This window comes from Ascaphus truei, chromosome 5 (genome assembly GCF_040206685.1).
Source record: "Ascaphus truei isolate aAscTru1 chromosome 5, aAscTru1.hap1, whole genome shotgun sequence".
Lineage (NCBI taxonomy): Eukaryota > Metazoa > Chordata > Amphibia > Anura > Ascaphidae > Ascaphus > Ascaphus truei.
In genome coordinates this window covers 169,099,575-169,127,321 of record NC_134487.1, presented here as the reverse complement: position 1 = coordinate 169,127,321, position 27,747 = coordinate 169,099,575, and the positions used below count along the sequence as shown (strand labels likewise).

General features: G+C 42.5%; 1 protein-coding gene across 2 annotated transcripts in view; it reads right to left on the bottom strand.

Annotated features, from left to right (window-relative positions):
• Positions 1 to 2,399: 2,399 nt before the first annotated feature.
• Positions 2,400 to 27,747, bottom strand: part of SMAD5 (SMAD family member 5) — a 56,431-nt gene continuing 31,083 nt past the window's right edge. For both annotated transcript variants that reach the window (XM_075601201.1, XM_075601202.1), the window contains 2 exons: positions 21,381 to 21,637; positions 2,400 to 3,788 (listed from right to left, as the gene is read on the bottom strand). In XM_075601201.1, the coding sequence (XP_075457316.1) occupies positions 3,645 to 3,788; positions 21,381 to 21,637 (401 nt within the window). In that variant the 3' untranslated portion in view covers positions 2,400 to 3,644. The remainder of the gene's footprint in view (positions 3,789 to 21,380; positions 21,638 to 27,747) is intronic.

Here is a 27,747-nt window from a genome sequence, read left to right as displayed (position 1 = left end):
TAAAAGTAAAAAAAGACAAAAAAAAAATTAAAGCAATATTAGAGTTCCATCGAACTTCATCCTTATCTTTTGACGCTCTATTTCAACGTTTCGTTTCTGGAAAAAAAATTATGCTATAAATTCAGGTAGTGCACATGCATCAAGTCATGCTCTAGTGCACATGTGTACAAATATTGAAGGGCTATGGCAGGCATACAGTACACTATCTGTATACCAGGCTCCCCCCTGCTAGGCCACGGAATCAAATGACGCACAGGGTCATGTGACGTCACGTTTCCATGGTAATTTGATGCCAGGTTACCATGATGACGCATTGCTGGAAGGGAAGGTACTATAAATGGATTACAAAGGCTTTGTGCGTTCCCCCGGCATTTCATTTAAATGCCTGGGGGAGAGCGCAGGACCTCTATAACTGCTGTGCCCCCCCCCCCCGAAAATCTAGTGCCCCCCAGGGGAATTAAAGTTAATACTTTATAGTACATTATATTTACCTTCATTATAATCTTTGCCAACCGGGTGATGAGCCAATGTCAGAGGTGTATTGTGCGTACAAGATGGGGTCACTCATGTAGTCTGCATTATGTTTATCTTCATTATATACGTTGGCCACCGTTTGGAGATGACACAATGTCAGGGGTGTACAGCATTGTGCGTAACAGTCGGGATCACTCATGTAATCAGCATTATAGTTGACAGGTGCCTGCTGAAGTTGGTAATCTGGCAGGTTTTCAGTGACGGTTGGCCCGTTATTGCAATATTATTGGGAAGTCGGTTTGGGTACCTGTACACTGCAGGGACCGGAAGTACTACGAATCTGAAATGGATGACACCCAACCTTTCTTCTTTTGCAGTTGGCATTGAGCAAACATTCCAGCAAAAGCTGGAAGCACAGAACAATATCCTCTTGTACAGGTATCTCCCAGAGGAGGGGCTATGCGAAAAAAGCAATCATCATAAGTTAATTTTTGCCTTATCGAATGCTTCCAGCCACGTTGGTTCGTGAAAATTTGAAGAATTCATATTTTTCAATTATATAGTCGTAAATCTCTGCTAAAGTCGCCTTCTTATCTGTTCCAGCATTAATTGCAGAAACTACATTGTGGTTTTGTATAACGACTTGATATGATGTCCATTCAACAAGCGCAGGGATAGCAATGTAGAATAACGGGACAAGCATTGTGCATACTGTGGAGATTTTAATTATGAAATACCTACATTTGATAACGTCTTTAGTGATCAAGGTCAATTTACAATGGATGATTGTAGTGGCCACTCTTTTTATTTAGTTTTTAAATACCTGCAAATTGACTACACACAACTCACTGGTTGCCCTGTGCAAAGGGATTCACTTTTGCCATTTGGCGGAAAACACAAAACTGCATCCAAACAAATCACAATCACAGTAATCACGGAAAATCAACAACGGTAAACGTGTGTGATTGACAGCCTTCACGGAAGATTTATGAGTGAATGCCGCATGGAATACAGAAGACTTTACGAAAACGGGGCAGAGAAATGATAGATTAATGGCCGCTGCATCTGTATACATAAAACCGCTGGAACACAGACTATGATAGTGGTATTACTGTAGCATATACTGTATAAGCTCGTATTTTGACTAAGTAGATGTATTACCCGATGTAAATAGGGCCTTAAGACAATCAAATGTCCGCTAGACCACATCAAATTTAACCAACTGATAACAGATCTCCTTAGGGGCTTTCACACCTATACCTCTCTATTTAATCTGTATACCAAGCACTAATTGCCTCTGTCACCACTACAGTTACTGTAATCAATTTTCAATTAGGTCATCAATGATGAAGGAGTTTCAATATCATTACCAAGATAGTCTTTCCAACCTCAAATACAGTCTCTATTATCTGTGCAGATGCTAATGAGTTTTGGAGATAAACAAACAATAATTGTTATAATAAGACAGCCTGTGAAACTGTTCATAGGATAAGACCAATCATGTTTTATTGGTCAGTGCGTTGCTGTCTCACGATTATAGGCTAACGGGATCCCGCGCTTTTAATTTAGCTTTGTATATATTAGATTACTGGGAACAGCGTTTTAGACTCCACCCTCCCTGAAGAAGCACGGTCTATGTGCGAAACGTATGTTGGAAATAAGGCGTCACACTGGTGACGTCAGTGAAGTGGCGACTCCTCGTGAATACTGACCGAGTCAAGGCTTGTATACTGGATTTTTTGGCCTCCAACATGGTCCTCCGTGACTACTGATATACTATCTACTACATTATATTGGTGTGGTCTAACAGACACTTAATTGTCTTAAGGCACTATTTACATCGGGTAATACATGTACTTAGCCAAAATACCAGCTTAGCTATGCTATAGTAATACCACTAGCATAGTCTGTGTACCGGCGGTTTTGTGCATATATATATATATATATATATATATATATTTCTGCTCCTGTATGATTAATTGTGGCCACTGCTATACTGATAACATTTACCGAAGTGTATATATCTGTGTGGTGAAGCCATTTTTTGGGTATATTACCACACACTACAGACATTGCACACCACATATATGTCAAGTGGAGAATATTTAGTTTAGATATTGTATACTTATTCAGATGTGCTATAGCAATACAAGTATACAACTCAATATGCTGTAAGCCAAGTACAGATTCACTGTATACTTGTCAGGAGTTGTATTAACAATTACAAGGGCATGATTTAGTATCACATATACAATTGATTACGCTATTATGCGTTTGGGCATTGAAATAATGCCAGATATATATACTGTATGTGTATTTAAGTGATCGCTAGCCATTATTGAGATTGTTAACCATATCACTATGAGGATTTTAAAACTTTCTACTGTATATACCTAATTTCATTGTGTTAAAATATTTTTGGATGCAATTAAAGTTTTATTCTTTTTTGGTTTTTAAATAGCTGATCTAATTAGATTTATAATGATCGCCTGCCAGAATACTAATCTGAAGGACTAAGAGAGTCCTAATAAATAAAATTCACCATGTATTGAGTGCAGCATTGGGGAACTTTGGATCAATTCTGGATTATATGTTAGTTTGTCCCATTATGCACCTTACATTCTATTTCTGTCTCAATATATATTAGGAACACTATATATGAGGCGTTTGTTCTATCTTGCTATATACACATGATCTTCCCCACAGAACTTTGCATCTTTGGTCCTCTTCTGCTGCTCTGACAGCCATTTAGTGAACCCCTGAGCCGAATCTTTGCTGATCGATCACAGGAGAATGGATCGATCGGCAACGTAGTTAATTACTTATTGTGTGGATTGTATTGATGCACATATTAACAGGGGAGAAAATTGCAGCTTGGACTGCTGCTTTAAAATAAACCAAAAAAATATAATTTACATGAACAGAAGGTAACATTGTAAAGTATTCATTTTGCAAGGGTACACAGTGCAATTAATTTGTTATATGACTACCAGAAGACCATATAACAGAAGCAGTTATGCAACATAATATAACAGTATTGGTCAAATAAGATGTGCACAAACAGTATAGTTCAATTGGTTATCCAAGTGGTTTTGCTCAGAATTTAAACTTTAACATTCTGCAGAATCACAGCAGCTTCATAACAGATTATACTAATATAGTTGTAAATACTAGGAAACAGATGAGGCTGGGTTAAGAGGAGAGCCCATTTGTGTGAGTACTTTATCCAACCACTGCAAGGGACCATGAAGATGAATTTCTATCCAGCATGGTGTGCTTGTTACATCTTGACGGTGATATTCTGCTCCCCATCCCTAATAAATAAATATATAAATAAATCCATAAACAGATATTAAAGAATACAACATTATTGAAGTGTGTACAGTAAAACACTTGACTAGGGTTTCTATCATAGTTTTCAGGCTTCAAAACTAGAGCAATACTAATACAAAAAAAAAAAAAACACAGCCAATTGAATACAATTCAATTGCATCCTAGTAACAAGCATAGCGTTTTAGTACTGTAGCTGTATTGGGCTTGGGAAAGTGTAGATTTGTGGCAGGTTGTACAGTATTAATTTGTAATAGGCCAACATCATAATTTTTTTTTTTTAAACTTTGTCTTTATTAGTTTTTTGTGCATACATACATAGGAGAGAATAATGTCGATAACTGTCCAAAGTAGACACAGAACTGTCTGAGACATACCACACAAAACAGACACGTGATGGGGAGACGACACGACAACACAGCCACAAAACCATGACGACAACAGAGAGAGGGGGGGGGGGGAATGTGGGGGGGGGAAGGTCAGGCGATGAGTGTCCATCTTTGCCTATTTGAGCCACGTCCATCAGACCCTAGCCACATCCGTAATGCAGCTCATCGTTATCTGCACGAGCGATACTGCATCCACTCTATTAGCAATACCCAGAGGGTTCTACCCGGGAGCCTCCCTAAAGTCAGCCCGTCCTGTCTGGCTCCCAGTCACCCATCAAAGGAGAACTCTTTTACTTCAATCATAGCCAGATTGTGGCATCATTCACCCCCTGGATACCTGTCTGGGCCAGCCAAGGCAACCAGACAATTTGGAATTTATCACCCGAATCGTTAACTAGGCTTGTTAACTTTTCCATGCGGCATATGAACCAAATTCTGTTCCTGATCTTTGCTAATGAAGGAATTGCGTTCTGATTCCACAATGCTGCGGTCTCGCACCTCATAGCTGTAGCAAAGTGTGCGATTAATTTGTTCCCCGAGCGTGAAACCTCCTTTGTGGGTTTGCCTAATAAGAACAGCCACGGGTCAAGCTGAATTTGGAGGCCCAAAAAGATCCTCTGTAGCCAATCGCGAATCTGGGCCCAGATAGGTACTATTTTCGGGCAAGACCACAGCATGTGTACCAAGTCCCCCCATTCCCCGCACCGCCTGGGGCAGAGCGGGGAAGAGCCCGGGATAAATTTCGCCAGTCTAACTGGGGTGAGATACCAACGTAACATTACCTTATATGAGTTCTCCTTTAATGTCGTGCATATGGAGCTGCTAGCTGCGGCCTTAAAAACCGCTGACTAGTCTTCGTCCTCTAGTGTGCCCTGTAAGTCCGCTTCCCACTGACCCATGAATCTGGGTTTGTCAGTCTCGTCTTTGTCGGTACCAACCACCTCTCTGGGTCCCCATGCCATTGCGTGATTTGGCACAATTGCGCCGCTTTGTAATAGGATATAATGTTCGGAAAAGCTAGACCCCCTGCCTCCTTAGGCTTCTGCATCATTTTGGCTTTTATCCGTGGTTTTTTACCATTCCAAATAAACTTTGAGATTGACTTTTGAAGCCCTTTAATGTCCGCGTGTACCACGGGTATCGGAAGAGTTTGAAATAGGTATAAAATACGGGGAAGGATGTTCATCTTGACGCTACAGATCCTACCCATCCATGAGATACCATATGCCGCCCAGTCTTGTAATTCTTTTTAAGAGTCTTCAATAGACTGGGGTAATTTGCGTGATATAAGGAGCTTATCTTTTTTGTGATATGCACCCCTAGGTACCTTATGGATGTAGGTCGCCACTTAAACTCAAAGTTGAGTTCAATCAGCTTCTCCGTATCTCGTGGGATGTTGAGGCTTAGTGCCTCAGATTTTGTCTGATTTATTTTAAACCCAGAGATCCGGGCGAAGCGCTCTAGAAGCTCGAACAGGTTGGGTAGCGAGATGAGCGGCTTAGTAAGGGTCAGAATAATGTCATCTGCATACAAAGCCACTTTGTGTTCTTGCGAGTGGATTTGTACTCCAGAGATATCAGCGTTGCTTCGAATTTGTGCTGCTAGTGGCTCGATACATAAGGCAAACAGCAAGGACGATAGCGGGCATCCTTGCCTCGTGCCACTTTTAATTTGAAACAGCTCTGAGGGGAACCCCTGGTGAACCACCCTCGCTGCTGGCGCGTTGTATAACGCTTTTATTTCCCGAAGAAATGTGCTTCCGAACCCAAATGCCTCAAGCGTGGACTCCAAGTATGGCCAGTCAATCCTGTCGAAGGCTTTTTCCGCATCTAAGCTTAAAACAACGCTAAGGATCCCGTTGGCTCCCACAAAATCTATTATATCTACAATCCGTCTGGTATTGTCGGCCGCTTGTCTATTTCTAACAAAGCCAACTTGATCCGGATGGATTAACCTCGGTAGGATGACACTTAAACGGTTGGCCAGCAATTTGGAATAGATTTTAACATCTGTATTAATCAATGATATCGGCCTATAACTTTCACAATTTGTGGGGTCTTTGTCCCCTTTATGAATCAAGGAAATCGACGCCTGGAGCATCTGCTCTGCGAATGGCTCTCCTGCTAATACTCTGTTAAACATCCGGAGCATGTGTGGAGCTAAGACTCCTATAAAATTTTTATAATACAAGTTAGAGAACCCATCCGGGCCGGAGGCTTTAGATGACTTTAAAATTTTGACCACTGCTGCTAGTTCTTCCCCCGTGAAGTCGCATTGGATTGCCTCTCGTTCCAATCTGTTCAGTTGTGGCAGAGCTGCGTCCGCTAACTATTTCCGCAGATTACTGCTTGTCTTAGCGTTATGGACCACCTTCTCCCCATTGTATAGCTGTGCATAAAACTTTTCAAACTCCCCCACTATAACTTTGGGGTTGGAGGAGACCCGCCCCTCTGAGGTCCTGATAGAATGTATATTAAAATTTGGCTTCCTATTGCGGAGTCTGGTGGCTAGCATAGTGTCCGGTTTATTAGCTTTCTCAAAGAACTTCCTCTGCGTCCAACTCAGGTCTTTCTCGGCCCTGGAGGTGAGGAGGAGGTTAAGCTCAATCCTGACATTCTTCAGCTCCTGGAAAATCTCTTGCAGATCTTGGTCACTTATTATACCACATTTCAGGAGATGAGTTTAGGATTTATAAAATTAAGGAATTAATGTTTAAAAATTGTACATTTTTTAATTGCATTCTTCAATTGCATTTTAAAAGATTTTTAATTGCATTTTAAAAGTTTGTGTATAAAATTGTTATTAACATATGTTTTTTAAGAACATTGATTATGCTTATTGACTAGTAGCTATTATAGAGTGGGGGTGTGGTAGACCGGTCGGCCGCAGTATATATAGCAGGAGCCGCGAGCCAAATCCTTTCTTACTACGGAGCCTGAGGAAGCCCAAAAGGGCGAAACGCGTAGCTCAAAATCCCCAAGACGTTTTGAACCTTTGCAGCCACCGTCGGGAGTGGGACACGGGAAGCGCAGCGCTACATCCGGACGCGGAGGGAGGTTGCTGCAATACCACGAGTCCTGCACTATATTCCCTAAAGACCGGCTTTTTACTTTTGCCACAGCGCAGCTCACTTGTTGAGTTAGCGGTGTTGTTTTTTGATTTTTTTGATTTGTTTAAATAAATTCTTTGGCTTTTACCTTCTGGGTTATAACCCTTCATTTACCACTCTGGAGTGAGAAATCACCACCCCACCCCACTTTGAATTCCGATCCGGGGACTACAGGAGGAGCAACAAAGATAACATTCCAAGTGTGTACTCACACTTGGCCGTGTGAGTAGCAATACCCTGTTATTTATTTCCCATCACTTGACACATATTTGTGTTTTGATCATAGACCTCTTAAAACTCTATTGGAGAAGCGCGACTGTCTCCTGGAGTCCAAAGAAGCCACCCCAAAGAGTGCACTCACACATGCCCGTGTGAGTGTTTGTAGTATATTCTAACCCTGTTTGTATCCCTTGAAACATCATACCATTGTGAATGCTTTCTGCTTATATGTTTATTCATTTATACCGAGGGTGATACCACACCAAAGAAGAAGGAGAAGAAGAGCGCAGACGCAAAGTGGAGAACGAATTTACAAGACAGAGAGGAGACCAAAAGATACCTTGATGCGACAGCATTTGCACAAGGCCGTGTGAGTGTTAAGAATTAATACACACTTCTAAAACCCCACTTTTATTGCTTCAGAGTCTAACACACCTGAACCATACTGTATTCCATTTCACCCTTCCACCTGTGCTCCCCCATCTCTTTCTCTTGGATCCTTCAGCTCCTGTAATGTGTCCCCTCTACCTGTACGGCTATGTAGTGTAGAGAGCTCGTGCAACCTCTTGTAAAGCTGGGTCAATTTGGCCTCCCTTTGCTTTTTCCTACCGGCAGCTATACCTATTAGTACCGCCCGCATCGTGGCCTTGTGAGCCTCCCACAACGTAGAGTGGGATTCCACACTGCCTAGGTTAGTCTGAAAATATCTTAAGATTTCATCTTTGACTAGCTGCTTAATATCTGGTATTTTAATTAAAGATTCATTTAGCTTCCAATTTGCTCCTGACGTAGCAGACCCAATTTGTATGCATCGTAGCTCTACCAATGCATGATCCGACCACGTAATGTCATGTATGTTGGTATCGGAAATCTGTGGGACCATTCTACCAGAGACAAAGAAGTGGTCAATCCTACTGTAGCTGTCATGAGGGTGGGAATAAAAAGTGTAACTACGGTCTCCCTGGTGTTGTTCTCTCCATATGTCTACGAGACCTATTTGCCTTAATCCTTTCAGTAAGGGGCCGTTCCCTTCCCTCCTCAGGGACTGCTGGGGTGTGGAACGATCTACCCGCGGGTCCATTACCTTATTGAAGTCCCCTGATAAGACTACGTGTCCGTCCGCCCAACGCTGGAGCGTCTGGAAAAATGCTTCAAAGAACTGGGGTTGACCCTCGCTGGGTGCATACACGCAGGCCAGTGTCAGTCTACTTTGTTTGAGGAGGCCTACTAAGATAAGAAATCTCCCCTTTGGGTCTCGCTTTATCTTCTCGACTTGAAAGGGAGTTTTATTATGAAACAATATAGCTACACCTTTTTTTTTCCCCTGCCGAAGACAGATATACTTGCCTAAAGTGCTTGTCTAGGAACTTTGGGGTGCTAGTGGGTCTCTTGTAGGAAGACCACGTCTGCCCTCCTACGTTTAAATTCCGAAAAGGCAACTTTCCTTTTGTTTGGGCTATTGAACCCCTAGGCATTCTGGGATAAAAAAGTTACCGCCATATCTTAGTGTGGATTGTGTGGACATGCTTACAATAGATCTCGTGTGTACCTAGAAGAAGAGCAGCTTGAGGGCCTCTTGGACTGTGATGATGGCTCCTGCAGATCTTCTCTCTCTCGCCTTGGGGGGCTGGGATGGGGGACGGAGAGAACACAAGGGAAAAAAACAGACACAGAAAACACGCATAAACAAAAAGAACCGTGTTGGTCCCACCGGACCTTGGGTTCATCGCCCGGGAGAGACCCTCCCTATCTGGACCCCCCTCCCTCCCGATCCAGCTCCATGGCCCACGACTCCAGCTATGAATACCCGGGACTTTACCGGGGATGCAGGCTAGGCCCACCTCCCCAGTGCCGACGCGCATGCCTACGGGTAGAGTGGCGACAAGCCCCCTCCCGCCGACAGCCGCACGTAATGAAAACCAAACCTCTAACTGCTAAAATATCTATAACTACAACTACCCTCCCTCCCCTCCCTCCTAATAACTGCCCCTGCTAAAACTCAGCTCTAGTCCCCCGGGGACTACGAAACCCCCCCGCTCCCACTTAACGTGCAGAATACCCCCAAACAGACAAGCCAACTTTTCTTCTGGGCACATTTTTAGAGTCCCCTATGCACCCTGTAGTCTCTGCCGATTTCCAGCCTGATTCCCTCCCCCTGAGCAGTAGGCCACCGCTAGCCGCCGCTCCCCCTCCCTCCTCTGCCTGAATCCCTGGCTTAAGCTAGAGTTCCGGTATAAATATCCCGCCGCGAGAGTCCAACATTAACCCCAGGCAACAACATTCTCCCCCTCGCCTCCTCCTGTCCCCTTACACGTCTCCCCAGCGGCGGAGTTCACGCACCCCCGCCAGGGAGTACCGCGTTGCTTCCGGATCACCGCGTCTCACGAGCCGCCCTCCTGACTTCCGCTGTTCCCGACGTGCCTCTCGTTCTCGCGAGACCCGGCCAGGTGACGTCATCTAGCTGGGCGAGGCAGACTCAGTCGAAGGCTGATCCTCGAGGGGAGAGGGTGGACCCGTAGGCGGATCCGTGGGCGGACCGAGACAGCGGAGCATTCACTCGCGCCAAAAACCCTGCCGCCATGAAGTTCTGCGTGCCCTTCCTGCTTCTTCTTTCCAAGGTAAGTCTGGAGCGGCCATTTTAGGGTCAGATACTTAGGAAAAGTTGCTCAAGGGATATCCAAAGTTCCTGTCCACATGTTCGTGCCATAGGAGTGCCAGGGTAACCCACCTCGGGGGGGGTTATAACTTGTGCGAAACGGGCTAAACCGGGAAAATCTTTATTAACCAACTTTGACGGCATCGTGCTGCAACTGCAGCATCTTGGAGGCTTAGGGGCTTTTGTCACCCCCTCCTCCCTTCTCCCTTCTCTTGTCCTTCGGGGAGGAGGATCCAGACCCTCTCAGTGCCGCACCCGACGGGCCTGTCTCCTGGATCACCGGGAGGGCTGTGTCTGTAGCCCCCTTTATCCCCAGCTTCTTTAGGAAGGCCGTACCTTCGGATGGGTGCTTCAACACGTGTGAGCGGCCATTTTTCATTACTACCAGGGCAAAAGGAAAGGCCCACCTGTACCGTATTTCTCGGTCCCTTAGTTCTTTGGTAATGTGTAGCACTGCTCTCCTGCGGGCAAGGGTGAGGGGGGAGATATCCTGGAACACTGTAAGGGTGATCCCCTCAAAGGTGATGTGGGGGGTGGCCCTCGCAATTCTGCTCACCTCCTCCTTAGTTGTAAAATAATGTAGCCGGAGAATGATATCTCTGGGGGGGTTTGTAGGCAGAGGCCTCGACCTTAGGGCCCTGTGGCAACGGTCCATCAAAAGATCTGATTCCGACTTGCCCGGTAGAATGGACGACATCCACCGGCTCAGCAGGGCCTCCGGATCAAGAATCTCTTCAGGGATCCCCCGGACGCGTAAGTTGTTGCGCCGGTCCCTGTTCTCGCAGTCTTCCTGCTGGGACTCTAGTTCAGCAATCCTCCCCTCTAAGGCTCCCATCCGCGTGTTTGTCTCCTGATGGCATTTGGAACTCTCCTCCATACGATCCTCCAGCTCGCATGTACGATTCCCAATCTGGAGGATATCCCTCCTAAGCCCCTCCACCTCCCCTCTGAAGAAGGCCTTTAAGTCCACGAGAAGCCGTGCTATTTCGTTTTTGATTATTTGAGTGGCCCGCTGTAGCCCCCTCCGGTTCTTGGGCTGAGTCCGAATCCGAAACCGCCGAGAGCTCCGCTGCTCCGGCCCTGCCCGAGCCTGTAAAATATGAGCGCACATCAGATTTGCGCCGGGTCTTCTGCCGCGTTGCTGCCATGGCTCCTCCGGTAATGTTTTATAATCTGATGTGTATCGGGGGCCTCTAGAGAGTATTTTGGAGTTTCTGAGTTTGGTTTTATAATACTTTATTTGCCTGAAACTGCCGACGGTTGGCGGAGCTGTGAAGTTACACCACCATCTCCAACCCGTCGCGCATGCGCATCTCCCAACATCATAATTTTTCTGAAATGTATATATGCATTAGCCTTTAAGTACGTGCATGTCTTTCCTGCAGTTAAACAAATGAACTTACAGGTTTATATGTTTATATACACCATGAGGTTTAAGACTTCAAGTTTTCCATCTTTTGAGTTCAAGACAAAGTTAAAGGCTAAATGGGAGAGCATTTGTGATACCTGTTCATCTGAACATATGTAGGTGCTAATTATACATTATGAATCTATACTAGCAGACCCTAATGGAAAAATTGAAGCCCTTAAAGGAAAATTGGAATTACAGTAAGTGACATGACATATTACTCAATTGAAAACTGACTTAGTAAGATATGAGCAGGATACAGTTTACAGTTTACAAGTGGAGTCACACATTCAATAAATCTAACAAGAAATATCCAAGAACTCCCACTAATACCCAGATTGCTTCTTCTGAATTCCCTACTGTACACCTGACTTCGATTCCTCTGATGGAGAAATGTTTCACCTCTAAAACAAGAGATTACAATATTCCTGTTTTAGATCAGGAATTTCTCTAAAATCCAAGAGACTCCAGACGAAACGGGGATGTAAGATTATTATGGGAAAGACAACGTTGGGCCTACAAAAAAGGGAAACAACACCTATGCGATGAAGACGGATGAACTGACTGTTGTCAATGTATCAGATGTGACATTATCTAATGACCAACTTTCTGTCCTTAAATGTGGTTTATCCTTTTCTCCATTTGACATATATAATATATATGTCCACATAGGACTAAAATTCAAAACAATAATATTTTAATAATAACATACATGTAAACAAGTGAACATATACCTTGTTAAAATGAGATATATGTGAACCTGTCTCCAGGGAAATCTCATCTTTACAGAGATTCCATAGACCAGATAATTTGACTATTCTCGAATGTAGAGCTGTTAACAAATTACAGAAATTGACTCAGTAGAAATCAAACTATCTGACAATGGAGGCAATGTGATCCTGTGGCCTAAGGCGATGTACAAAAAAGAAGCCTTTCGCCAACTTCGAGACACAGGTTGTTATAAAGAACTCCCTAGTGATCCTACTATTAAATACAAGCAGTGACTTGATAAACTGGCAATTGAAGCAGTAGTATAAGGCACGATTACTCGCAGATGTAGTGATGGTCTTAGCTGTAGTCATCCTATAGTACACACTTTCTACATTTTACCCAAGATACAAAAGGACATCTCCCATCCCCCAAGATGTCCCATCATGTGTCTGGCATAGAAGGGCTGTTTGAGCCCATCTGCAGTTTCCTCAATCATTTTTTATGTCTGTTAGTGGAAACTTTCCCCTCATATCTAAGGGACACAGTGTACACACTTCTTAGATTAAATCAACTGACGATTGATAAAAATACAATTTTAGCCACCTATGATGTGGAAATGCTTAACACAAGCATTCATCACAAGGATGGCTTGCAGGCAGTACAATATTTTCTCTCCATGAGCAATTTGAACGTGGATCTGATTCATTTGCTCATGGGATCTTCTTAATTTTTTGCTTACACATAATTATTTTGTATTTAAAAAAACATTTTATTTACAGAAAGGGGCATGGTGATGGGCACCATTTGTGCGCCCTCCTATGTCAACCTATTCCTGGGGAGATGATCCATGATGCCACAAGTCCTTAATGAATATATGGGTTATTCTATATTTCTGTGATCAATTACTTAACTTTTATATTTTTGACCCTTATCTGTATATTTCAGTGTGTAACTTTAAGAAATTCACACTTACTGCTGATTTTACATGATGCAACACACTCTACACCTGTTCCAGCATTAGCCGCTCTGCTATTGGTTATACGTCATGGAGAGGGTGTGTTATATACCACGTATACATCCTCTCTCAACTCAGCCCCCGGAAAAAGCGTTCTTGCAAAATGTACATCGGAGTGGTTTTTCCTCGTTCTCTCTCTGGCCTCACCGATGTCTGGCAGTCTCCACTAAACTTTGCAAAGATTGGTTTCAAGTGGGTAATTTTTGGGACATTGCCAAATGGCTAAGTTTAGGATACAGCCATATCTCCTTCTACCTTCTAGGATCACATGATCTATTTTCATGTATATTTAATATGTGGACTTTGAGGAATCCCTGTAGTCCCTTGTGACTTTTCATCCCAATAGTGTAGCGATAAAGTGAAAAAAAGGTGCAAACAGATAAAAGGGTTGAACACTTAAATATGTGAACACTATTAAATACTTAAATGAGTGAAAAACAGAAAAAAATATAAATGTGTATACAGTTTCCCTCCTTGCTCAGACCCACTGGGAGGGGTAGTCTTCACTCGTCCCCAAAGGTTACAGTAGTAGACACGAAATCCAGGGGGAGCATGGGGGAGAAACAAAACAGTTCTAAGTGCAGCAGAATGGCAATGGGTAAAAAGGTTTTCACAATCTTGGCTCTTTAGTAATGACTACTTACAAGATGTAAGAGTCAAAACAGCAGGGTTGACTACTAGTCAGTGGTAAGTATGTGAAGTGATGATCATCAAGGTGGTTCTGATAACTCAGGAGGATACGACCCAATAAAGAGAACAAACTGGCATAGCACAGATCAACCAAAATTTAACATTTTATCTGAATAAAAAAGTAATACACTCACAATGTGACAGTTAAAAAACGGGCATGTAACACTTTATAAGTGTCTCGGAGGACATGAATAGCCTGCTGGCTCACCGTCCCGCAACTTCCGGTACTCGTCTGTCTTTGCCTATGCTCCACTGCGTCACCGCACGGCTCGGCATCTGACGTCAGATCCGGTTTCCTCTCCTTACAGCTCCGCAACAAAATACTCCCACTCTATGCGTTTCGCTACGTGGATCACGTCGGCTTCGTCTTGAGTGTGGAGTCATAAGGTTACACTGATACAATTTATACCTTGGTTGTTAATTAATAATATAGAACATATGTTCTTTTAAAGCGCTACTGGGACTAATTATATTGTGAGAAAACACATATGAACACATATGAAAGCACACACGGATCCGGATTAGTGAGTGGGAGTATTTTGTTGCGGAGCTGTAAGGAGAGGAGTCTTGGAAGGCCAGCCCCCACCCGACCAAGGAAACCGGATCTGACATCAGACGCCGAGCCGTGCGGTGACGCAGTGGAGCAGAGGCAAAGACAGACGAGTACCGGGAGTTGCGGGACGGTGAGCCAGCAGGCTATTCATGTCCTCCGAGACACTTGTAAAGTGTTACATGCCCGTTTTTAACTGTCACATTGTGAGTGTATTACTTTTTTATTCAGATAAATTGTGAAATTTTGGTTGATCTATGCTATGCCAGTTTGTTCTCTTTTTTGGGTCGTATCCTCCTGAGTTACCAGAACCACCTTGATGACCATCACTGCACATACTTACCGCTGACTAGTAGTCAACACTGCTGTTTTGACTCTTACAGTACATCTTGTAAGTAGTCATAACTAAAGAGCCAAGATTGTGAAAACCTTTTTACCCATTGCCATTCTGCTGCACTTAGAACTGTTTTGTTTCTCCCCCATGCTCCCCCTGGATTTCGTGTCTACTTTTCATCCCAATACATTTTATCCTGGACCCCTCTTCAGAATATTTGCACTTTCCTTAGTGATAGATAGTAGAGAGACATCAGCTATTACCACTATTGTCTGCTTTCCACCTCATGCCTATTTTTCATGCTGTATTAGGAGATGTTTTGTTCAATTGATGATTCCTCCCCTATATATTCTTAGCTATACCTGCACTTTATAGCTTTGCCCGTCATCAATTATATTGGTAAAATTTTTCCCCTCAACATGTTTACAGGTGGTAATTACATCTTCACATTGTAAGGACCAGAGAGATCATTTTTTATTTTGTTTTAGTGACTGTCTTTGTAATAAATGATATATTTCTTTGTGGGGTGCTTTGTTTTCTTTGTTTAATTAATATATATATATATATATATATATATATATATATATATATATATATATATATATATATAAAACAGTTGTGTGAAAAAGAAAGTACACCCTCTTTGAATTCTATGGTTTTGTTACGCCGATGCTCGCCACAAACCGGGACCGGACCGCGGGGCTGAGGTGGGGTTATATAATCACCGACCTTAGTCCACGCAGACTGATCCGGAGTGCGCAGTTTGTAGTCGTACATCGCAGGGTCAGGATTGGAGAAGGCAGCATCGTCGTTAATGAAGCAGGAGTTCGGCAACAGGAAATCAGGAGTGCCCCGCTTCAGCTTAGGAGCGTGAGCGCGGGGGTGGCTTCTGCGCGAGGAGCGGCCTCGGCCCATGACGCCGATCTCAGCAGGAGGAGACAGAAAACTGACCGAAGTTCACCGCAGGGCAGCGTCGGGAAGAACCAACGCTTCAGCGCAGAAGTCCAAGGCAGGCCACTGCAAGAGGATCGCAGCAGGCCGCAGGAAAGGAAGGGTAGCCACTGCTAGGAGGGAATGCAGCAGTTACCAGTGCTGGCATCAACGCTTCAGCACAGGCGTCCAGGATAGGCCACTGCAGGAGAATAGCAGCAGGCCGCAGGACAGGAAGGGTAGCCACTGCTAGGAGGGAATGCAGCAGTTACCAGTGCTGGCATCAACGCTTCAGCACAGGCGTCCAGGATAGGCCACTACAGGAGAATAGCGGCAGGCCACAGGACAGGAAGGGTAGCCACTGCTAGGAGGGAATGCAGCAGTTACCAGTGCTGGCATCAACGCTTCAGCACAGACGTCCGGGGTAGGCCACTGCAAGGAGATAGCAGCAGGCCAGTGCTGGCAACAACGCTTCAGCACAGACGTCCAGGACCAGGCCTCTGGATACTCAAGAACTTGGAAGGTAAGAACGCTAGGAGAGAGGCCTGGGGTGGTTTGTGGCAGAGACAGTAACATAGAGGTAGGAATAGTTATGCTCGGCGCTGGTTCAGAGCCAACGCCTAGAATATAAAGGGCGGAGATCCAATCACAGGAGGAGGGTGTGTGAGAATTCCTCCAATGAAGTAGCACAGGGCAGAAGCTGCAATGAGAGGCAGCACCTGTGCCATAGATTGCCAGAGGAAGCCTGCAACTGCACAGGTCTGCAAGGCAATAGTCAAAGCCAGTAGTTGATTCCTTACAGGTTTTACATATCAGGACATAATAACAATCATCTGTTCCTTAGCAGGTCTAAAAATTAGGTAAACACAACCTCAGATGAACAACAACACATGACATATTACACTGTGTCATGATCTATTTAACAAAAATAAAGCCAACATGGAGAAGCCATGTGTGAAAAACTAAGTATACCTTATGATTCAATAGCTTGTAGAATCACCTTAAGCAGCAATAACTTGAAGTAATTGTTTTCTGTATGACTTTATAAGTCTTTCACATCGTTGTGGAGGAATTTTGGCCCACTCTTCTTTACAACGTTGCTTCAGTTCATTGAGGTTTGTGGGCATTTGTTTATGCATAGCTCTCTTAAGGTCCAGCCACAGCTTTTCAATCGGGTTGAGGTCTGGACTTTTACTGGGCCATTGTAACACCTTGATTCTTTTCTTTTTCAGCCATTCCGTTGTATATTTGCTGGTGTGTTTGGGATCATTGTCCTGTTGCATGACCCAATTTTGGCCAAGCTTTAGCTGTAGATCAGATGGCCAGGTTCTCAGGTCCTGTGGCTGCAAAACAAGTCCAAATCATCACCCCTCCACCACCGTGCTTGACAGTTGGTATGAGGTGTTTGTGCTGATATGCTGTTTTGGTTTTTGCCAAACATGGCGCTGTGCATTATGGCCAAACATCTCCACTTTGGTCTCGTCTGTCCAAAGGACATTGTTCCAGAAATCTTGTGGTTTGTTCAGATGCAACTTTGCAAACCTAAGCCGTGCTGCCATGTTCCTTTTAGAGAGAAGAGGCGTTCTCCTGGCAACCCTTCCAAACAAACCATACTTGTTCAGTCTTTTTCTAATTGTACTGTCATGAACTTTAACATTTAACATGCTAACTGAGGCCTGTAGAGTCTGAGATGCAACTCTTGTTTTTTTTGCAATTTCTCTGAGCATTGCACGGTCTGACCTTGGGGTGAATTTGCTGGGACGTCCACTACTGGGAAGATTGGCAAGTGTCTTGAATGTTTTCCACTTTTGAATAATCTTTCTCACTGTAGAATGATGGACTTGAAACTGTTTGGAAATGGCCTTATAGCCCTTCCCAGATTGGTGGGCAGCAACAATTGCTTCTCTAAGATCATTGTTGATGTCTTTCCTCCTTGGCATTGTGTTAACACACACCTGAATGCTCCAGACCAGCAAACTGCTTCTATAGAGGTGGTCACACTTGCTGATGATCAATTAATCAAGGGGATTTGATTAGCAGCACCTGTCTGCTACTTAGCATTTTAATTCCTATGGAAGCAGTAAGGTTGTACTTAGTTTTTCACACATAGCTTCTTCAGTTTTGCTTTATTGTTGTTAAATAAATCATGACACAGTGTAATATGTCATGTGTTGTTGTTCATCTGAGGTTGTATTTACCTAATTTTTAGACATAAAGAATAGATGATTGTTATTATGTCTTGATATGTAAAACCATAGAATTAAGAGGGTGTACTTTCTTTTTCACACAACTGTAAACACATATACAGTATAGATAAAGCCAATACAAACTGTAATGAATACATTTAATTTTTACATCGACTTTACAATTGATGTCTCAATCCATTGCTTGGCATAGTTGTAATCTTGTCTTTAATCATATGTTAATTAAGAGAACACTTACTGTAGATGTGTAGAATGATGCTCAATTAATTACTTTAATTACAGTTACATTGACATAAATTAAGTTTCAAGTGTTTTGTTTAATGCAGCTTTTCGTGTGGCAGTTTTGTAACCAGGAAACCGTGATACATAAATCACCCCTTAGTCTACCACTGCTTTTCGGAAACTCAGTAACATTTTCATTCACTTTGGGTGATCTTTTCTGATTAACTTCTTTTATTGCCATACTGTTAAGATTTTTTTGTGAAAGAACAAATGCTTATATTGGGATATGCACATGATTGATGTACTGTTCAGCTCTTTGCTAATAGCAGGGAGGAGACACCGAAAATGCCTCGCTACATCTAGATCAAGGTGAAAGTGAGGTGCTCACTAGGTATGGCTAATATGAATAAAAAAAGAAAAGAAACCTAGTTGCAAGTACTCTGACTAACCCGTAGCGGTCTATTCTGACAACGTCAAGGATACACCAGTTTACACTGCACCAGTATTGCCACTTACTCTGACAGCATATGTATGATCATGGAATGATTCAAGACCTATCTGTTCGCTTACACTATCCGAACGGCCCTTAACCAGTGCGTCTGCACAAGATAACTAATTAGAGCCAAATTGGTTCCTGACCTCGGCCCGGGCTGTTTACTCAGACACCGCACTGTGTGTATAGACAGTGAGAGTCGGGGCTGCTGTTTCTGAGCACACGTTATTGCACCACACTTGGTTTCGGGCAACTTGTGCATTATATGCACCATTATTGTATCGGTCCACACAGGAATCAATCTTGTTTATGATCAGTATATGTTTCAAGACATCCAGTCTGCCCATGCTTCTAAAATAAGCCATTGTAAAATGGGCATTTAGCGCTGATACAGCACAGAACGATTAGCGTTGGTACAGGATAACAACCCTAATTAGAGCCAATTAGTGCCTGAGCGCGCTCAGGGCTGTTTACTCCAATATTGCGCAGTGCGCATTACAGTGCACTGTGATTGTTTAGCATTTATATAGCTACCTTAGCTAAGTGTTGTTTAGAATATACATTTCATACGAACAGAGTGTTCATTATTAAGCACTATATACTGCGTGTGGATTTAACTCTATCATCTCAGTGATTTATTCTGTGACCAGTGTGGATGCAGATAGCACTACACTAGCTGCAGAGGCTCTCATTTATAGTCCCCCCACCTGCCTACCAACACAGTGGTAGGGCATCACACTATCACCTATAGGGAATCAGAGAGTGGCTGGTTATCCCTATTTTCTAGCCTGTACAAGGCATATATACATATGTGTGTATTGTTCAGTATCTGGACATTTGTCCGGATACCCTCACTATTGCCTGATCGAGAACACTCTCATAGTGTTTACATTTCGATCATAGTAAATTCACGACGTTGTTCTATTTTTAAAGCGCTTTATTTTATATTCGTTTTGGACATTAAATAAACTTTTTAAAAACATATCATTCATTAACTGCAGTGTCAGGGTGCTTGCAACTAGGTTTTATGTTCTTTTTGTTTTCCTATGTAGCAGGAAAGCCAGATCATTTAGGCAGGGCTGGCAACAGATTTATTAGGACCCAGAACAAATTTGAGTAATGGGGCACCCACAAATGTTACAACAAAAATATACCTCAGTTTACTTTGCCTTCGTCATGTCTTTGTTCCCCCTACCCTTCATGTCTTTCTCTCTTCTTTTCCCTTAATGCCTGTTTCACACCCTTGTCATTCTATTTTATCCTCATCTCCATGTTGTCCCCGCCAATCAAATTTCTCTTCTTTCCTTTTGATATTTCTCAATTTTTTCACTTTTATTCCCCAGCTAGTCTTTTGCTATCTTCTACTCCCAACATATCTCTCTCTCCTCCCCAGCATGTATTTCTCCCCCCCCCCCAGCATGTATTTCTCCCCCCCCCAGCATGTATTTCTCCACCCCCAGCATGTATTTCTCACCACCCAACATGTCTTCCTCTCTCCCCCTCAGCATGCATCTCCCTCCACCCACAGCATGTTTTTCTCTCTCCCCCTCAGCCTAGCATGCCTTTCTCTTTCTCTCCCCCCCAGCATGTCTTTCTTTCTCCCCTGACCATGCATCTCTCTCCGCCCACAACATTTTTTTTCTCTCCTCTTCCCCCCTCCCCCCACCTAATCTAGTCCTTCCTTCACACCTTTTTCAACCGGTCTCTGGCACATGTTCCCACACTGTTCTCTTCTGCTCTCACCAGAGCTCCACCCCCTTACTGAAGCTCCACCCACTGCATATTCAACAGAGAGGAAGGGATTTCCCACTCTGTGCTGCAGATATTGAGTGGAGGAAGGAAACCAGACACCTAAACCAACGGGCCCAGGAGAGCAATATTGGCTGTCCACCCCTGTCGGCTGCCCTTCTTTTAGGTGATATCCACCCATACTTACATTAGATCAGTGATTTCCAACAGGAGAGTTTGAGTTGTGTTCACCCCCAAAAACATGTAATGGTGGATCCCAGGCAATACAGTGGGTTTCTGAGCCCATGGGACCACACACTTAGTAAGCCCCCAAAATGCACAGTAGTGGCATAGCAGTTCATTGCAGTAGGAGCTTTCAAAGTTGCTCCCCACAGTGCTTTGCATTCACACCTGTAGGGCATTGTGGGGCGTGACTTTGGAATCTCCCGCAGTAACTGACAGCTATACTGTACAACCCATGCTGTCTGCACACACTGAGGGTCCAGCTTGAGGCCTTATTAAGCGTTTGTTCCACCCACTAGCTAAGGACACTATACTGCCTGGGATCAGTCAAAGTTTGTTAGCAATAGTTTGATGAGTAGGCAATACAATTTATTAATTAGTGGTTCGCGGAACAAATATTTTCTAGCATGGGGTGCACAATGTAAAATAGGTTGGGAACCATTGCATTAAACAATCCTATTTACAAATGATTGAGATGGCTCTGTCTTTTTTCAGTCTATACTGTAATGCTATCACCACCTACATTTTTTGCAGGTAGATTTTATTCATTTCTCAAGTAATGTGAGTTTCAAAAATTTAAACATGCCTAGATAAGAAAAGAAAAATTTGCGCTTCAAAAAGGGTACATTATACTAAATATATAAAAAAGTGATTACGTGAACTAAATATGCCTACCTTTACAAAGCTCATTCGTATGGTACACATTTTGGTGAGCTCATACACAGCCTCAAATCCATGGTTCACCGACTGTGCTAAAAGCTGAGCAAATTCTTGGTTGTTAAATATCTTTAGGCTGCATCCACTGGGAATCTTGCACACGGTTGTTGGATGAAAACCATGATGGTAGTTGCAATTTCGACTCTGGACAAATATGCTGCTGTCACTTAGGCATTCTGCATAAACTTCCCCTCCAAGATAATATAAGTGAACACCTACAATACGCAAAAGAGAAAATCATAATAAAACGTAGTATGTGTTTAAAAAAAAGCATATGTCGTAAACTAGAACGTAAAATGGAGAGAGTGTATTTTGTGACATGTTTTCCCTTCTTTTGGTTAGCAAATTTGATGCGGTATCATGTTTAAATAAATAATGGTATTAAAACTATGCAACATTAACATTAATACACCTTTGGCCTCTTTGTTTTTCTACAGTACGTCTCTGCGAACAATGCAAACATACTGTATCATTCTTCACAGTGCGCTCAGAACTTTGTACGTTTTGTCTCGCAATATTTTTATTGTATTGATTTAATCATGCAGTTTTGTGAAATACTTTTTTAATATACACCATATACCCAACTGTTTCTCAGTGCGCTCTCTACCCTATCTTTTTTGTGCATCATTGCGAGATTCTTTCGGGGAACCCACTCTATAGGAGATCTTGGAGTACTCCTGCCTGCTGACGGCTGCACGAGAATACCGGTTTTCATCACATTTATGGGACAGCACAAGCGCGGATTTCCTACTTCTACATTTTGAATCTATGTTGCTATATGATATGGGCACACGCTTAGTATAGTAATCTACTAAGCGTATGTGTAGTCCAATTCCGGAGGTTTTTGACAACACATAATTTTCTATTAGGTCTAGTGTTACACCCAGATTTGTTTTAGGGTCAGTTGATATTTTTGGTTTTATATAATTGTAATATAAAGCTTAAAGTGCTAGTTTGGAAAGTCAGGCAGTCATGCTCCTACACTCCATGTACAGTACAGGTAACCTGGGAACAAAATGAACAAATGGAAGAGATTTGTTAATTATTTTTTTCTAGTATAATATAAGTTATCTTTTTTTTTTTAACTTTACAATAGAGAGGTTAAAATCATTTCCCCTGTTTGCCTTAGCACCAATTAAGTAAAAAGAATTAAAGATATTCATTAGGTTACATGCTGAATAACATTTCAAAAGTAAGCAGTCAAAAACACCTCTTTGTACATAAGCGTGATCCATTTAATATACTGCTTCCATTAATTACTTTTGATAGTGTGTGAGAATAAAGTGGTTATGGTTCTGTTTCCCATGCATGTTTAATTTTTATTTGTTTAAAATGTATTCACTAAACTGTACAGTATTGTGTCTTTTTACTGCCCTCGGTTTTTCCTCTATATATTTATATTCATAATTTATACAGTAGGCTGCATGGAAATCAGCTCTGTTCTGTCTTGTGGGGTGAACAGTTAGAACAAAAAAACACAATGGTTACTTTGGGAACACTCTTCTGGGTCTTTTTAATTAAAAAAAATGAAGTAAAATAAAAACATCTAGCAACAAAAAATGAGGTTGGAAATGAGCAGGCATCAACTAAAGCTCACTTTCAAGGTAGGTAATATTTATTGGGGGGCAACTGCACCTTTTGATATTTCCTGCTGAAATGTTATCCCATACTGCAGAATACAGGTTAGCAACTTGTATTTCAATAGAGTAGAAAAAGGAGGGCAACTCCGGCACAGAGTAAGATGTATAATAGCTATTTCTAACACAGAAAGAAGTGTTGGTATCCCATTCTAAGGAGATACAGTAATTCAAAAATATGAATCCTAAAACATAGAAAGAGAAATATCAGGTGAACAGGTAGCATAATCCAGCAGCACTGCTACTGATCATATGAAAATACAAACTTTTCAGCATTGAAAAAGAAAATCACATATATTGGAGACTGTGAAAATACATCCATACAAAACTATACACATACTACCACCTTTAACCCTCCCTGCTTGGCTCCCGAGGGATGTTACAGTACATCGTTGTAGTTGTGTATTGAATATCAGCAATGATTTACCTTGTCTCAGGGTGCTGGCTTTGGTCGGCTGTGCGATGAAAAAGATGGGCGTCAGGAGTTTTTATGGTACAACTTCAATCTTTATTCATGTTCCCCGCCTTGGGAACACTGCATTCACATTTACAACAAGATTGCCATGGTTGTACCTTATTTAACTCATACATTATCACTTTATACATTAGTTTTGCCCTCTGTACCTTCTTTTAACACTCCTGGGAGGTGCATACACTTTTTATTGATATAAATCCACGTGTTGAGCTAGACACCCCTTGTTTCGCTTGCTTAGCATTATCCATGTAATCCTACATTCCATGTTGTTCTATAGAAGTTATTCTTACACTCCTTTCCAGAAAGGTTATCGCTACTTTCTCAGGGGCTCTACACTCTGAATATCGAGATCCACTTGTAGAGCTGATCCCCTGACATTCTAGAGCCCTATCTATGCAGCTCTCTGTGGCATGTCTGCATTCCCTGTCTGGAACATGCATATATCTGTTCATGTTATAGGGATACTACCTGTTAAAGTACTGTTCCTAACTAAAACACAATGCACAGGTGGCCTAATCTCTTCTTTACTGGGGGAGGGGGGAGGCTTTCCCCCTGCCCTTACTCTAGAGGCTCCTACTCTCCTCTCCTTCTGGAACCTAACCTTCCAGAATATTCCTTCTGACTCTTATACCCCCACCACGTAGTTCCATGTGTCATCACAAGGTAGAGCCTATCATCCATTGTGTACAATTAATTCCTTAGTTTACATTAGTAACCAACACCAGTAGGCGGGGGCGGGGCTTACACACCTCTAATATTATCACAGCTACTTATTATTGTGTAAATAAAGTGTACATGCAGAAAAATAACCACATGAAAATAGCTGTGATGATGCTCGTCTCCGATCAGGAAGCGGACCCGCAGAGCTGAGATAGGGATGCAAATTAACCTACCAGGACCCATGGGCAGAGTCCTGTTAGAGCCTAAGTAGGCAACCTATTTTTCAATGTAGCCACAGGTGTAGCAAATGAGAAGTGAAAATAGCCACACCATGTAAAAATTGAGACATTAGGTTGCTCAATCGAACATTTAAAACAACACACACTGTTTGAACAAGTTTATTAAAAACATGTACACTTTCACTACTCAGTTACAACTGCCTCAGACGCAAATGATGAAAATTGTTCAAATTGAAAATGGGTGACAATTTAATGCGAAATTTGAACATCCTTCTTTCTGACAAGTTGCAGAAACATTGGCTAAATATCTGTATTCAATGCACTTCTTATCTCCGCCTCCAAATTGACATCAACAATTCGAGATCTGTATTTTGACCTGATGAATCCCATCGTAGAGAACGTCGATTCACACACCCACATTAATCCAAACATGGAAAATAATTTTGAAATGCCCGTTTTCAAAGTTGGGCGATCGTTGTCAGTCAGAATAGATTTCCACATACAGTATCGGTGACTGAATTGAAACTGTGAATTCAGGTATATTTTCAAGTGTTCCAGATTGTGAAAAGAAAGAAATCATCTTCAAGCCCGCGCTTGTCCAAAGTCAGAAGGATGGAAATTTCTTTGCTTGAATTTTTAATATCAAAGTGGAATGGATCACGCAAGAATTTAAATGCCAATTTGAAGTAATTGAAATTAGAAAAACGTGAATCAAATTTCTGGGCCAGGTTTTTTATCCAGTTTACGTAGAGTTGCCTCTTCACATCGAGTAGACCACACTCCTCATTTGTTTCTAGAAATCCTAGTCAGGTTTGCAAAATGGGTCAAATCTCGTCCTTTTGAGTTTGTACCAGAATGAGGTTCAGTTTTGACTTGAATTCTTGAATATGCTGTGCCAGCTCACATATTACTGTACCCTTTCCCTACAGCTTCATGTTTAATTCCTTTAAGTGAGCCATGATATCGCACAGAAAATGTAAATCACACTGCCATGAAGGGTTCTTAATGTCAAAAACTTTTTCTATCTGATGTTTCTCAACAAGAAAATCTTTAAATTTGAGGAAGCAAATAGGTAAACCGTTCCAGAACTTTTCCTCGGCTCAATCACCTCACATTTGCATAGTCAGCAAGATCCTCAAAATAACAATCACCGCGTTCGTTCAAGGCCTCAACAAACTGTCGATGGATGACGAACTTCCACTTCAAATGTAATTCACGATTTTCACAACCATGTCCATCAAAGTTTTCAACGTGTCGGTTCCGAGCATCTGAGCACACAAATTCTTCTGATGCAGAATGCAATGGAAGGCGGGCAACTAGTTTTTCACACCATTCTCACTCAAATGCTTCTTCAAACGAGAAACAAATCCCGATTTTCTTCCAATCATTGCTGATGCACCCTCCGTTGTAATAAAACTAGCTTCTATCAGATCTAGGTCACATTTTTTTTTAAAGATTTTTTGGCAAACTCCAATTAGCCACACTTTGATGTCCAATTAGCCACTTGTGGCTATTGGCTACAGGGTTGCCCACCTCGGTGTTAGAGTATCCATAGTCGGTAAGCAGGCAGGAGGTTAGAGCTAGCGGCAGTGGTGCAAAGTCCAGGAAACACGCAAAGGGTCATGGCAGGCTTCAGGCAGCAAGGTCGGGGTCACAGTCTGAGGTCAGCAATAGGGATTCCACATGAACAGGTTAGGCACAGCAACAGGCTAGCTCCAGGAACAGGGAAGGCTCAGAAACAAGGAAGGCTCAGCTTCTAGCCCAAGGTGGCTAGGAACACATGGAGGGCTAATGTACAAGGAAGGCTCAGTAACTAGAACCCAAGGTGGCCAGGAACAAATATACAATACTCAGGCAGGGGCTGGAAGTCACTGGCTGCTATTTAAGCCCTTGAACAGGTGCAGAGAATATATCAAGCTGCCAGTAATAAAAATGTCCACAGCAGCCAGGTATGGGCAGGTTCCAACCAAAGCCTGGACTGGAACCGTTACAATAGCATGGTGTTAAATATATGATATCTATACATCTCTCTCATAACATACATGTCCCTGGGTACAGTGATATGTCATCATTTAAACAGTCGAACTGCAACCAAACACAAAAGATACTGGTGTTGCCTCAAAAAGACATTCAGGGCCCGGCCTGGCGAGCTACTCCCTGTCTCAGCCTTGTCTGGATTGTGAGATGCTCATCTTGAGATACAGATGCAGTCTTTAGGTTTCTGATCAGCCCCACGGATGCTCCCTAGGCAGTTTGTTTGCTTTCTGCTGAGAAATGCCACAATGGCATTTAAACTTGCGTGAAATTTGAATGCGTGCGGCGGGGGAGGGGATGCCGATACGGGACCCATGACACAAGAGCTCCCTAACCCAGGGCTCAATCGGTACTCTTTTCCTTTTTTTGTTTTTGCAGATTTCAGTTCCCTTTTTGGTGTTAATTTGGCATATTTTCATATGATCAACATGTTAGAAGTGCTCTTACATTCTGCTACCTGGTCATCTGATATTTCTCTGTAGATGTTTGAGGGCTCTTATATTTAATTAGTATAAGGGTCTGTGTAAGTCATCAATATTTACATACAGTATCCAATGTTAAATTGCTAGTACAGTTCTGAAACTATAACAAAAAAGGAGGACAAGCGCAAAAAACAAATCTAGGGTCATTATTAAATGTTACTAAGTGAATACAGTGAATAATGGTAACATAAATAAGTGAAAAAAAAGTCCTTTACTAGGAGAAATCAAGTGATCAGAAAAATGTATACTATTCACTAACTCCTAGGAAAGGTGCCGCTTTTTTGAAGAGATGTTTTCCAACATCTATGTGGTGAAATAGCAACAGATCCAAAGCACAAATTTTCCCAAGGTGCATTTGAAAAACAAAAGAAATATACATAGTGCAAACCAATAATAAAAAGATAAATGGAAAAATCCAAAAATCTGTGAATTTTCCATTCATGTGGTGTATAAAAAATTCAAATATTTTTCCAACACATTGGAATTCCTGCAGAATCTTTTACTGAAGTGGAACAATGGCTTCCATGATACAATGGCTTCCCATTATGGGAATGGCCCATAAGGATTAACACAGCAGGTCCCTGCTTCTGAAAGGGACTCCCACTGTGTTAATCCTACCTGTCTGGAAGAGCTGCGCAGTGAGAGTAGACAGAATCAGTCACTCTCTCTGTGCACCTCTCAGAGGCAATTGCACTGCTTTTATTGTATTTGAATAACATATTATTGAAGCAGGGGGTCTCTGGAGCTTAAACGCATTAATTTCAGCCAAGGGTACCCCTTGCTTCCCACATTACAGGC